The sequence below is a fragment of the Oncorhynchus keta genome, chromosome 24, assembly GCF_023373465.1.
Source record: "Oncorhynchus keta strain PuntledgeMale-10-30-2019 chromosome 24, Oket_V2, whole genome shotgun sequence".
Taxonomy (NCBI): Eukaryota; Metazoa; Chordata; class Actinopteri; order Salmoniformes; family Salmonidae; genus Oncorhynchus; species Oncorhynchus keta.
In genome coordinates this window covers 6,175,445-6,189,777 of record NC_068444.1, presented here as the reverse complement: position 1 = coordinate 6,189,777, position 14,333 = coordinate 6,175,445, and the positions used below count along the sequence as shown (strand labels likewise).

The window sequence follows — 14,333 nt, the reverse complement described above, 5'->3', positions numbered from 1 at the left end:
GTTCAGTAGATGGAGAGGCCTGTTCAGTAGATGGAGAGGCCTGTTCAGTAGATGGAGAGGCCTGTTCAGTAGATGGAGAGGCCTGTTCAGTAGATGGAGAGGTCTGTTCAGTAGATGGAGAGGTCTGTTCAGTAGATGGAGAGGTCTGTTCAGTAGATGGAGAGGCCTGTTCAGTAGATGGAGAGGCCTGTTCAGTAGATGGAGAGGTCTGTTCAGTAGATGGAGAGGCCTGTTCAGTAGATGGAGAGGCCTGTTCAGTAGATGGAGAGGTCTGTTCAGTAGATGGAGAGGCCTGTTCAGTAGATGGAGAGGCTGTTCAGTAGATGGAGAGGTCTGTTCAGTAGATGGAGAGGCCTGTTCAGTAGATGGAGAGGCCTGTTCAGTAGATGGAGAGGCCTGTTCAGTAGATGGAGAGGTCTGTTCAGTAGATGGAGAGGCCTGTTCAGTAGATGGAGAGGCCTGTTCAGTAGATGGAGAGGCCTGTTCAGTAGATGGAGAGGCCTGTTCAGTAGATGGAGAGGTCTGTTCAGTAGATGGAGAGGTCTGTTCAGTAGATGGAGAGGTCTGTTCAGTAGATGGAGAGGCCTGTTCAGTAGATGGAGAGGCCTGTTCAGTAGATGGAGAGGTCTGTTCAGTAGATGGAGAGGCCTGTTCAGTAGATGGAGAGGCCTGTTCAGTAGATGGAGAGGTCTGTTCAGTAGATGGAGAGGCCTGTTCAGTAGATGGAGAGGCCTGTTCAGTAGATGGAGAGGTCTGTTCAGTAGATGGAGAGGTCTGTTCAGTAGATGGAGAGGTCTGTTCAGTAGATGGAGAGGCCTGTTCAGTAGATGGAGAGGTCTGTTCAGTAGATGGAGAGGTCTGTTCAGTAGATGGAGAGGTCTGTTCAGTAGATGGAGAGGCCTGTTCAGTAGATGGAGAGATCTGTTCAGTAGATGGAGAGGTCTGTTCAGTAGATGGAGAGGCCTGTTCAGTAGATGGAGAGGCCTGTTCAGTAGATGGAGAGGCCTGTTCAGTAGATGGAGAGGTCTGTTCAGTAGATGGAGAGGCCTGTTCAGTAGATGGAGAGGCCTGTTCAGTAGATGGAGAGGTCTGTTCAGTAGATGGAGAGGCCTGTTCAGTAGATGGAGAGGCCTGTTCAGTAGATGGAGAGGTCTGTTCAGTAGATGGAGAGGTCTGTTCAGTAGATGGAGAGGTCTGTTCAGTAGATGGAGAGGCCTGTTCAGTAGATGGAGAGGTCTGTTCAGTAGATGGAGAGGCCTGTTCAGTAGATGGAGAGGCCTGTTCAGTAGATGGAGAGGCCTGTTCAGTAGATGGAGAGGCCTGTTCAGTAGATGGAGAGGCCTGTTCAGTAGATGGAGAGGCCTGTTCAGTAGATGGAGAGGTCTGTTCAGTAGATGGAGAGGTCTGTTCAGTAGATGGAGAGGTCTGTTCAGTAGATGGAGAGGCCTGTTCAGTAGATGGAGAGGTCTGTTCAGTAGATGGAGAGGTCTGTTCAGTAGATGGAGAGGTCTGTTCAGTAGATGGAGAGGTCTGTTCAGTAGATGGAGAGGTCTGTTCAGTAGATGGAGAGGCCTGTTCAGTAGATGGAGAGGCCTGTTCAGTAGATGGAGAGGCCTGTTCTGTTCAGTAGATGGAGAGGCCTGTTCAGTAGATGGAGAGGCTGTTCAGTAGATGGAGAGGTCTGTTCAGTAGATGGAGAGGTCTGTTCAGTAGATGGAGAGGCCTGTTCAGTAGATGGAGAGGTCTGTTCAGTAGATGGAGAGGCCTGTTCAGTAGATGGAGAGGCCTGTTCAGTAGATGGAGAGGCCTGTTCAGTAGATGGAGAGGCCTGTTCAGTAGATGGAGAGGATGGAGAGGCCTGTTCAGTAGATGGAGAGGCCTGTTCAGTAGATGGAGAGGCCTGTTCAGTAGATGGAGAGGCCTGTTCAGTGGATGGAGAGGCCTGTTCAGTAGATGGAGAGGTCTGTTCAGTAGATGGAGAGGTCTGTTCAGTAGATGGAGAGGCCTGTTCAGTAGATGGAGAGGTCTGTTCAGTAGATGGAGAGGTCTGTTCAGTAGATGGAGAGGTCTGTTCAGTAGATGGAGAGGTCTGTTCAGTAGATGGAGAGGTCTGTTCAGTAGATGGAGAGGCCTGTTCAGTAGATGGAGAGGCCTGTTCAGTAGATGGAGAGGCCTGTTCAGTAGATGGAGAGGCCTGTTCAGTAGATGGAGAGGCCTGTTCAGTAGATGGAGAGGTCTGTTCAGTAGATGGAGAGGTCTGTTCAGTAGATGGAGAGGCCTGTTCAGTAGATGGAGAGGTCTGTTCAGTAGATGGAGAGGTCTGTTCAGTAGATGGAGAGGTCTGTTCAGTAGATGGAGAGGTCTGTTCAGTAGATGGAGAGGTCTGTTCAGTAGATGGAGAGGTCTGTTCAGTAGATGGAGAGGTCTGTTCAGTAGATGGAGAGGTCTGTTCAGTAGATGGAGAGGCCTGTTCAGTAGATGGAGAGGTCTGTTCAGTAGATGGAGAGGTCTGTTCAGTAGATGGAGAGGCCTGTTCAGTAGATGGAGAGGTCTGTTCAGTAGATGGAGAGGTCTGTTCAGTAGATGGAGAGGCCTGTTCAGTAGATGGAGAGGTCTGTTCAGTAGATGGAGAGGTCTGTTCAGTAGATGGAGAGGCCTGTTCAGTAGATGGAGAGGTCTGTTCAGTAGATGGAGAGGCCTGTTCAGTAAATGGAGAGGCCTGTTCAGTAGATGGAGAGGCCTGTTCAGTAGATGGAGAGGTCTGTTCAGTAGATGGAGAGGTCTGTTCAGTAGATGGAGAGGCCTGTTCAGTAAATGGAGAGGCCTGTTCAGTAGATGGAGAGGTCTGTTCAGTAGATGGAGAGGTCTGTTCAGTAGATGGAGAGGCCTGTTCAGTAGATGGAGAGGCCTGTTCAGTAGATGGAGAGGCCTGTTCAGTAGATGGAGAGGCCTGTTCAGTAGATGGAGAGGCCTGTTCAGTAGATGGAGAGGTCTGTTCAGTAGATGGAGAGGTCTGTTCAGTAGATGGAGAGGCCTGTTCAGTAGATGGAGAGGTCTGTTCAGTAGATGGAGAGGTCTGTTCAGTAGATGGAGAGGTCTGTTCAGTAGATGGAGAGGTCTGTTCAGTAGATGGAGAGGCCTGTTCAGTAGATGGAGAGATCTGTTCAGTAGATGGAGAGGTCTGTTCAGTAGATGGAGAGGTCTGTTCAGTAGATGGAGAGGCCTGTTCAGTAGATGGAGAGGTCTGTTCAGTACATGGAGAGGTCTGTTCAGTAGATGGAGAGGCCTGTTCAGTAGATGGAGAGGTCTGTTCAGTAGATGGAGAGGCCTGTTCAGTAAATGGAGAGGCCTGTTCAGTAGATGGAGAGGCCTGTTCAGTAGATGGAGAGGTCTGTTCAGTAGATGGAGAGGCCTGTTCAGTAGATGGAGAGGTCTGTTCAGTAGATGGAGAGGTCTGTTCAGTAGATGGAGAGGTCTGTTCAGTAGATGGAGAGGTCTGTTCAGTAGATGGAGAGGTCTGTTCAGTAGATGGAGAGGCCTGTTCAGTAGATGGAGAGGCCTGTTCAGTAGATGGAGAGGCCTGTTCAGTAGATGGAGAGGCCTGTTCAGTAGATGGAGAGGCCTGTTCAGTAGATGGAGAGGTCTGTTCAGTAGATGGAGAGGTCTGTTCAGTAGATGGAGAGGCCTGTTCAGTAGATGGAGAGGTCTGTTCAGTAGATGGAGAGGTCTGTTCAGTAGATGGAGAGGTCTGTTCAGTAGATGGAGAGGTCTGTTCAGTAGATGGAGAGGTCTGTTCAGTAGATGGAGAGGTCTGTTCAGTAGATGGAGAGGTCTGTTCAGTAGATGGAGAGGTCTGTTCAGTAGATGGAGAGGCCTGTTCAGTAGATGGAGAGGTCTGTTCAGTAGATGGAGAGGTCTGTTCAGTAGATGGAGAGGCCTGTTCAGTAGATGGAGAGGTCTGTTCAGTAGATGGAGAGGTCTGTTCAGTAGATGGAGAGGCCTGTTCAGTAGATGGAGAGGTCTGTTCAGTAGATGGAGAGGTCTGTTCAGTAGATGGAGAGGCCTGTTCAGTAGATGGAGAGGTCTGTTCAGTAGATGGAGAGGCCTGTTCAGTAAATGGAGAGGCCTGTTCAGTAGATGGAGAGGCCTGTTCAGTAGATGGAGAGGTCTGTTCAGTAGATGGAGAGGTCTGTTCAGTAGATGGAGAGGCCTGTTCAGTAAATGGAGAGGCCTGTTCAGTAGATGGAGAGGTCTGTTCAGTAGATGGAGAGGTCTGTTCAGTAGATGGAGAGGCCTGTTCAGTAGATGGAGAGGCCTGTTCAGTAGATGGAGGGCCTGTTCAGTAGATGGAGAGGCCTGTTCAGTAGATGGAGAGGCCTGTTCAGTAGATGGAGAGGCCTGTTCAGTAGATGGAGAGGTCTGTTCAGTAGATGGAGAGGTCTGTTCAGTAGATGGAGAGGCCTGTTCAGTAGATGGAGAGGTCTGTTCAGTAGATGGAGAGGTCTGTTCAGTAGATGGAGAGGTCTGTTCAGTAGATGGAGAGGTCTGTTCAGTAGATGGAGAGGTCTGTTCAGTAGATGGAGAGGTCTGTTCAGTAGATGGAGAGGTCTGTTCAGTAGATGGAGAGGTCTGTTCAGTAGATGGAGAGGCCTGTTCAGTAGATGGAGAGGTCTGTTCAGTACATGGAGAGGTCTGTTCAGTAGATGGAGAGGCCTGTTCAGTAGATGGAGAGGTCTGTTCAGTAGATGGAGAGGCCTGTTCAGTAAATGGAGAGGCCTGTTCAGTAGATGGAGAGGCCTGTTCAGTAGATGGAGAGGTCTGTTCAGTAGATGGAGAGGTCTGTTCAGTAGATGGAGAGGCCTGTTCAGTAGATGGAGAGGTCTGTTCAGTAGATGGAGAGGTCTGTTCAGTAGATGGAGAGGTCTGTTCAGTAGATGGAGAGGTCTGTTCAGTAGATGGAGAGGTCTGTTCAGTAGATGGAGAGGCCTGTTCAGTAGATGGAGAGGTCTGTTCAGTAGATGGAGAGGCCTGTTCAGTAGATGGAGAGGCCTGTTCAGTAGATGGAGAGGTCTGTTCAGTAGATGGAGAGGTCTGTTCAGTAGATGGAGAGGTCTGTTCAGTAGATGGAGAGGTCTGTTCAGTAGATGGAGAGGTCTGTTCAGTAGATGGAGAGGCCTGTTCAGTAGATGGAGAGGCCTGTTCAGTAGATGGAGAGGCCTGTTCAGTAGATGGAGAGGCCTGTTCAGTAGATGGAGAGGTCTGTTCAGTAGATGGAGAGGTCTGTTCAGTAGATGGAGAGGTCTGTTCAGTAGATGGAGAGGTCTGTTCAGTAGATGGAGAGGTCTGTTCAGTAGATGGAGAGGTCTGTTCAAAGCCCTGAATCCAGATTCTGTGATCTTCATATTATGGTATGCATTGTTGCTGTTTGGGGTTTCAGGCTGGGTTTCTGTACAGCACTTTGAGATATCAGCTGATGTACGAAGGGCTATATAAAATACATTTGATTTGATAAAAAAAAAATGCATATTAATATTAATATTAATATATTAATATAAAAAAATAAAAAGAGGGACTACGGAATCAAAACAAATAAACAAAAAACACCAAAATATTTATCTGAGAAAATTATTTTAAAGCCAGAATCAGAATGATTATTTTCTGAAAAAAAATGGCTCAAAAACCGCAAGATCGAACTGATGCTGGATATAATTATTATATATTTTTTTTACAGATTCCAGATAATTCTGAACCAGATTTGAAAGGTTTTGAAAAGACCGGGCCCTGGTACCTTTAGTCTTATGAATAATACAGGACAGGTCAGATAAACCCACTTTAATACAGGGACAGGTCAGATAAACCCACTTTAATACAGGGACAGGTCAGATAACGACCCTTTATTACAGGGACAGGTCAGATAACCACCCTTTAGTACAGGGACAGGTCAGATAAACCTACTTTAATACAGGGACAGGTCAGATAAACCTACTTTAATACAGGGACAGGTCAGATAACCACCCTTTAATACAGGGACAGGTCAGATAACGACCCTTTATTACAGGGACAGGTCAGATAAACCCCCTTTAATACAGGACAGGTCAGATAACGACCCTTTAATACAGGGACAGGTCAGATAAACCCCCTTTAATACAGGACAGGTCAGATAACGACCCTTTAATACAGGACAGGTCAGATAAACTCCCTTTAATACAGGGACAGGTCAGATAACCACCCTTTAATAGAGGACAGGTCAGATAACCACCCTTTAATACAGGGACAGGTCAGATAACCACCCTTTAATACAGGGACAGGTCAGATAAACCCCCTTTAATACAGGGACAGGTCAGATAAACACCCTTTAATACAGGGACAGGTCAGATAACCACCCTTTAATACAGGGACAGGTCAGATAAACCCCCTTTAATACAGGGACAGGTCAGATAAACCCCTTTAATACAGGGACAGGTCAGATAACCACCCTTTATTACAGGGACAGGTCAGATAAACCCCCTTTAATACAGGACAGGTCAGATAACGACCCTTTAATACAGGACAGGTCAGATAAACTCCCTTTAATACAGGGACAGGTCAGATAACCACCTTTTAGTACAGGGACAGGTCAGATAAACCTACTTTAATACAGGGACAGAGCTGAGCCTTTCAGGTGAGCTGAGCCTTTCAGGTGAGCTGAGCCTTTCAGGTGAGCTGAGCCTTTCAGGTGAGCTGAGCCTTTCAGGTGAGCTGAGCCTTTCAGGTGAGCTGAGCCTTTCAGGTGAGCTGTCCCCACCCTCTCTACAACAGGTTCCTCACATGTACACACCATGGCCATCAAAGGCTCCATCCCACTTCTGACACTAGTGTGGCAATTATATGCAGGTCTCAAACCCTGTTCTGCTAGCCCCTAGGCACATCGGCTAGCTACTGGTCCAATAAGGGTTACAACAATGTACTGTACCAGTCAAAAGTTTGGACACGCTTACTCAGTCCAGGATTTGTCTGTATTTCTTTTTTTACTGTTTTCTACATTATAGAATAATAGTGAAGACATCAAAACCTTGAAATAACACATATGGAATCATGTAGCAACCAACAACAACAACAAGTGTTCAAATCCAATCCTAATCTATTTGATAGTAGCCACCCTTTGCCTTGATGACAGCTCTGCACACTCTATGCTAGCTACTGTTCCAAAAAGGGTTATGACAATATATATATATATATATATATATATATATATATATATATATATATGTATGTATGTCTTTAAAAAAAATGTTAAATGATGTTGTTGTGGCCATATTGTAGCATTACAATTAGTAGACCTACTCTACTACACCTGATTTAGTTGCCAATGAAGGTATGTTGATACGCCCCCATAGCCGCATTGGATTGGTTGGCTATTCAGAGAATGTCATGCTTGTTTAATGTCTTGAATAAATCAGCGAGACATTTAGAACGACTCCAACGTTCTAGGTGTTCCTGACGTCACTTGTCAATCAGTTAGCGTATAATTGCACTGACACGGCCGCAGGAGCTGTTATTTCTCCGTGGTGACCAGAGATGTTCACAGAGAAACGTTTTAAGGTCGTTTTTGATAACATGCTTGCTTGATGAATAATGTTCTTAGAATAGAGCAATTTGCGTGTTTCCTACTACTATGAATGTGCGCTCTGCGCGGAGGATGCAGATGAGTCATTTACATCACACATGCACATCTGTGCGTAGGCCTACAGGCTATGTCATTTTACGGGGTTGCAAGTTCATGGATAAAAACCAACCAGCATGTTCGTGGATGCAGATGGAACTTTCAACAACAGCAACATGAAATCTTATGTGATGGAGAAAGCGAAAGAGCCCGGTGCAACAAATATGATTTCGGAGGCGCTCGTTGCACACTTGCTGAAGATTGCGCAAGACGCGGCGGAGGCATTATCCGCCACTTCGCAGTCTTCAACTCTGCTGATGGAGAATGGGACTCGGTGTGGGGAGCAAATTCTGAACTACGACAAGGTGGAGAAGGTATTTATTGGAGGGATTCTCACCATGCTCACGCTGTTTACTATCTGCGGGAACTTGCTGGTGGTGATTTCGGTGTGCTTCGTGAAAAAGTTGCGGCAGCCGTCCAACTATCTGATCGTGTCTCTGGCGGTTGCCGACCTTTCAGTCGCGCTGGCAGTTATGCCGTTTGTCAGTATAACGGACCTTATTGGGGGGCAATGGGTTTTTGGCCGAGTCTTCTGCAACGTTTTTATTGCCATGGACGTGATGTGTTGCACTGCATCCATAATGACGCTGTGCGTAATTAGCATAGACAGGTAAGTGTCATTCCAATGCCTATTACCTGCATAGAAGGAAACGTATTGTTTGTGTAGTGTGACAAGGTGAACGTCGTTTTAATATGGCGGTTAATTATGCATTTAATTGTTAAATTGAGTCTTACATTTTTGTTTCGTGTTTTTTGCTGCACATACTTGATGAAATCGTGTTTTATAAGCCCATGTGGGCTATCAAATCAAATTCAAATCAAATTTATTTATATAGCCTCAGGAGTAAATGTCAGTTGGTTTTTCATAGCCGATCATTAAGAGTATCTCTACCGCTCCTGCTGTCTCTAGAGAGTTGAAAACAGCAGGTATGGGACAGGTAGCACGTCCAGTGAACAGGTCAGGATTCCATAGCTGCAGGCAGAACAGTTGAAACTGGAGCAGCAGCACGGCCAGGTGGTCTGAGGACAGCAAGGAGTCATCATGCCAGGTTGTCCTGAGGCATGGTCCTAGGGCTCAGGTCCTCAGAGAGAAAGAAAGAGAGAATTAGAGAGAGCATACTTAAATTCACACAGGACACCGGATAAGACAGGAGAAGTACTCCAGATATAACAAACTGACCCCAGCCCCCCGTCACATAAACTACTGCAGCATAAATGCTGGAGGCTGAGACAGGAGGGGTCAGGAGACACTGTGGCCCCATCCGATGATACCCCCGGACAGAGCCAAACAGGCAGGATATAACCCCACCCACTTTGCCAAAGCACAGCCCCTCACACGACTAGAGGGATATCTTCAACCACCAACTTACCATCCTGAGACAAGGCCGAGTATAGCCCACAAATATCTCCACCACGGCACAACTCAAGGGGGGGGGCGCAAACCCAGACAGGAAGATTACGTGTAGGCTACTAAATAAAATAAATCATTTAAAAAACAAATGAACACTGATATTTTCATAGTGAAGTGGGAGGCACTCTTGCCTCCAAAATCATATGTTTACCCCTTGCAGTTCGATCCCCACATGAGCCTTAAACACATTTTTGCGGGTCCCGCTACCATATGTTCTCCTACCTTGTCATAAACATAATAAAAACATGTAAGGAGTTCGGGATTTCCAATCTCCTTTTAAAACAAATTATAGCGTAGCCCTAGTACATTAGGCTACATTATAATAATATTGTTATACGATCTTATTATAATTGCGATAGTTATTTTGGTGTGAATTACTCCCCAATGTTTTGTCTTTCTTTGTAAGTTCCTTGTTGTTAATCCAATGTATTTACAGTAATATGTATCTGTATGTATAAACAGTTTGTTTGTTGTTTACAGCTAATTAATTATATGCTTATTTTGTTGTCCGTTCTGAGGTACCTGGGCATAACCAAGCCTCTGACCTACCCTGTGAGACAGAATGGCTGTTGCATGGCCAAGATGGTGGTGTCCGTGTGGCTCCTGTCCGCCTCCATCACCTTGCCCCCCCTCTTCGGCTGGGCCCAGAACGTAAACGACAACAAGGTGTGTCTGATCAGCCAGGACTTTGGTTACACCATCTACTCCACCTCAGTGGCGTTCTACATCCCTGTATCCGTCATGCTCATTATGTACTACCGCATCTACCGCGCCGCCAAGCTCAGCGCCGCCAAGCACACCATCACGGGCTTCCCGCGGGTCGGGGAGGAAGAGGCGCGGGGGGGAGAGGAGGCCATGGAGGAACAGGAGGAGGAAGAGGACAGCGTGGACTGTGTGTCGGCCGCTCTGAGGCTCCACAGGGAGGTGGAGGAGTGCACGCGATTCTCCCGGCTCATGAGGAGCAACCGGAGGAACATGTCCATCTTCAAGCGGGAGCAGAAGGCAGCAGCCACCCTGGGGATCGTGGTAGGAGCCTTCAGTGTCTGCTGGATGCCTTTCTTCTTACTGTCCACGGCCAGACCCTTCATCTGCAGGGCGGACTGCCCTAGCTGTGTGCCCTTGTGGGTGGAGAGGACCCTGTTGTGGCTGGGCTATGCCAACTCCCTCCTTAACCCTTTCATCTACGCCTTCTTCAACAGGGACCTGAGGACCACCTACAGCAACCTGCTGCGCTGTCGTTATCGCAACATCAACCGCAAGCTGTCCGCCGTCGGGATGCAACAGGCCCTCAAACGGGTGGATAAGACCGACTCCGTTATCTAAATGGTGTTATCGTTGTGGTGTGGTGGGAGCTGTCACACTGAGCACCAGAGTCGACCACATTCTCTCTATGACAATAGGTCAATGTTATCTGCCTGCCTGGTCCTCTACTTAAGATCGTGCATGTCCAGACACAGTCTAGACCTTATTGGTCAGGTCTGATTTATGAAACAACTAAGAATCTATCCTTCCATCTGAATGTGAGTCCATTGCACTTTGGCTTTGTGTCCGTGACGTTACGGTGCTTTTGCCCCGGGGCATTTCTCAGTTGTGCTGTAGTTGTGTAGCGTGGTTTGTTCTGCGTTGTGTACTTTCAATTAGGACGCTGCCACAACTGGAGGTCTGCTGGTCGAATTCTTTTTATTTGCCTTGCACACAAAGAGACAACACACATTATAACACAACTGCCCTTGGCGCAGTCCTAGCTCTCAGGCACCTTGCTATGCTGAAGGTCAGGCAAAATGAAATAACAGGTTCTGTGTGCACACATTCAATGCACAACAGCACACCATACAATACAAGCAAAATGATACAGAACATCATTCAGACAACATAAAGACATACCTGCACACGAAGAGACAACACACATTATGTTAACCCTTGCCTAGCTCTCAGGCACCTGCGCAAGCACACGGACACTCACTCAAACACTGTCCCAAGTACTCACAAGTTACAATAGATACCCTAGTTAGGGAGCTTTGTGAAACTTGTTAACATAAATCTTTATATTATCCACATTGTAACAAACTTAAGGTAGCATAACAGTATATTGTGTAACATTATGACGGTTTTATATTGAACAATTTGGGAGCCAAGGACAACATACCTCGCTAGCCGAAGGTCAGGCAAAAGAGAACAATAAGAGGGTACGGAAATACAGATAACCCGCGATGGTAACCCGCGATGGTAACCCGCGATGGTAACCCGCGATGGTAACCCACGATGGTAACCCGCGATGATAACCCGCGATGGTAACCCGCGATGGTAACCCGCGATGGTAACCCGCATGATAACCCGCGATGATAACCCGCGATGGTAACCCGCGATGGTAACCCGCGATGGTAACCCGATGATAACCCGCGATGATAACCCGCGATGGTAACCCGCGATGGTAACCCGCGATGATAACCCGCGATGGTAACCCGCGATGATAACCCACGATGGTAACCCGCGATGGTAACCCGCGATGATAACCCGCGATGGTAACCCGCGATGGTAACCCGCCCGCGATGGTAACCCGCGATGATAACCCGCGATGATAACCCGCAATGGTAACCCGCGATGGTAACCCGCGATGGTAACCCGCGATGGTAACCCGCGATGGTAACCCGCGATGGGCCAAACCAAAATATACAACACTTTTACAATCATGTGTATGTACAATATTGATATGAAAAAGTGTTTGTACACCAAAGAATAACATTAGCTATGCAGCTGTAATTAAATATAAAACACACTGAATTATTATTATCAAATGATTAACATCCCCTCTTGACCTGGCCTATTTCAATGGTCCTTGTTGGTCCTTGTTGCATAATCTGGTAATTTGGTGCATAATCTAGGGGAACAACATCACACGGCTACATTTGCACAAACACGATGCCTCAGAACAAGCCATGATGGTTAGCTGTTTCATGAAGGGGCAATCTACAGTTGATCCATCCATTTTGTTGTTGTTGACTATATTAACAAAAGTATGTGGACACCCCATTCAAATGTGTCGATTTGGCTATTTCAGCCACAACCGTTTCTGACAGGTGTATAAAATCTAGCCCAAGCCAAGCAATGTCCATAGACGAACATTGTCATTAAAATGGCCTTACTGAAAAGCTCAGTGGCTTTCAATGTGGCACCGTCATAAGATGCCACCTTTCCAACAAGCCAGTTCGTCTTGCAAGAGCTGCCCGTCAACTGTAAGGGCTGTTATTGTGAAGTGGAAATGTCTAGGAGCAACAACGGCTCAGCCGCGAAGTGGTAGGACACACAAGCTCACAGAACGGGACCGCCGAGTGCTGAAGCGCTGTTGCAGTTGCAACGCTCACTACAGAGTTCCAAACTGCCTCTGGAAGCAACGTAATCAGCACAAGAACTGTTCGTCGGGAGCTTCACGAAATGGGTTTCCACGGCCGAGCAGCTGCACACAAGCCTAAGATCACCATGCGCAATGACAAGCGTCGGTTGGAGTGGTATAAAGCTCGCCACCATTGGACTCTGGAGCAGTGGAAACACGTTCTCTGGAGTGATAAATCACGCTTCACCATCTGGCAGTCTGATGGACAAATCTGGGTTTGGTGGATGCCAGGAAAATGCTACCTTCCCCAATTACATAGTGGGAACTGTAAAGTTTGGTGGAGGAGGAATAATGGTCTGGGGCTGTTTTTCATGGTTCGGGCCTCTTAGATCCAGTGAAGGGAAATCCTAACGCTACAGGATACAATGACATTGTAGACAATTCTGTGCTTCCAACATTGTCCAATGTTTGTAAACAAAGTAAATGTAAACAAAAACACGTCCGAACGTGTTCCTGTACGTCACGGGCAACAATGTTGTGACTTTGTCAAACAAATCAACCATGGTGTGTTGACGTTGTTCCATGGTTATGTGTAATGCAGACTCTTAAATGCAAATGGACAATACAACCTACACGTGGCATTTGACTTCCTGAGTGAGTATGCCCTTTCAATTGCATAAAATATTATTTTACTTCTTCTTCTTCTTCTTCCCAATGTCTGTTAATTTACGTTGAATGTATGTTTGTTGAATGACATCACATACATATATAAATGTGATTGACCAGTCATTATTTCATTTGTTTTTGTTTTTACGAGAGTGACATCATTAAGGATGTAACAGAATTGCATGATTTTGATTGTGATGTCATAAAGACTCAAAAGTGTAAATAGAATCTGAGGGTAATTCTGTGAACCTTTTTGTCGGTGTTTATAAAAATGGCAATAACATTGTTTCATTTACATGGCATTATGAATAGTTTGTCCATGTGTTTACAGTTAAGTCACAATTTGTTTTTGTTTTTTTAAATTTCCCTACTATATTGTCAGTATTCTCTCAGTTAAATTGGTCAGTTTGGCAAAACCTTTGTTGTGTGATGGCTCATAATTGTTTAGTGAAACAAAGTGCAAATGTGGAGTATTGGCTCAGTCAATACGTTCTATCACATGTGAAGCCCAGTGAAGGACATGAACACCTAGAGGTGTGAGGCAATCCTACGCACCGAACAACACTGAGTCACACGTCACAAAGTCCTCTTCATGTCTTATTGTGAGTCAAAACCAAGGCAGCTGAAGGAGAGGGAGAAAAAAAGGGATTTAGGGTGACGATCTATTTCCTGTCTAAATCCAACATGTACCCAAAGTCACCCACTTAGCAACATTTATGATGGCCATGTCTCTAAGGGAAACAACGTAGAATTATCCAACCGTGAATTTTTTTTATTGGATTTGTTTTAGTGTAGAAAGCTATGGGCCATTATATCCTGTATCTTTAAGCTACAATGAAAATATAACGAGGAGGCAAGTGCATTTATGTTGCAGTGGGTATGATTCATCTCTACGTTCATATGTCTGGACTTGACCAAACTCACAGAATTCAGTATTCAGTCAACGTGCTAGTGCACTTAGCCGATAAAATGGAGGCTTTTGTTAAAGCAATTCCCTGAAAAGGCCTTATGTGAAAGCAATAGACCTACTCTAAGAGCCCTTCTCTCAGTACAGATCATAGACATGGGGCCTGAAAGAAAATGGTGCCTATTCATTTATTGTCTTATTAAATGTAGGCCTATTCATTTATTGTCTTATTAAATGTAGGCATATTCATTTATTGTCTTATTAAATGTAGGCCTATTCATTTATTGTCTTATTAAATGTAGGCCTATTCATTTAT

The 14,333-nt window shown here is 46.0% G+C and overlaps 2 protein-coding genes across 2 annotated transcripts; one reads left to right on the top strand and one right to left on the bottom strand.

Moving 5' to 3' along the window:
• Positions 1-930: 930 nt before the first annotated feature.
• On the bottom strand, positions 931-6,838 carry LOC127911262 (putative protein TPRXL; the record flags this gene model as incomplete). Its single annotated transcript, XM_052477427.1, has 2 exons — positions 6,650-6,838; positions 931-1,551 (listed from the first exon to the last, which is right to left on the bottom strand). Coding segments are annotated over exons 1-2 (810 nt in total), but the record flags the coding sequence as incomplete, so codon positions are not given.
• A 692-nt stretch (positions 6,839-7,530) lies between these two features.
• Positions 7,531-13,142, top strand: LOC118402693 (5-hydroxytryptamine receptor 7-like). Its single transcript, XM_035800869.2, has 2 exons — positions 7,531-8,312; positions 9,632-13,142. The coding sequence occupies exons 1-2, from the start codon at positions 7,780-7,782 to the stop codon at positions 10,434-10,436; spliced, it is 1,338 nt and encodes a 445-aa protein (XP_035656762.2). The 5' UTR covers positions 7,531-7,779; the 3' UTR covers positions 10,437-13,142.
• Positions 13,143-14,333: the final 1,191 nt, after the last annotated feature.

Coding starts and splice junctions, on each gene's coding strand:
- LOC118402693 (XM_035800869.2), top strand. CDS start 7,780: ATGTTCGTGGATGCAGATGGAACTTTCAACAACAGCAACATGAAATCT. Junction 8,313..9,631: donor TGCGTAATTAGCATAGACAG/GTAAGTGTCATT, acceptor GTCCGTTCTGAG/GTACCTGGGCATAACCAAGC.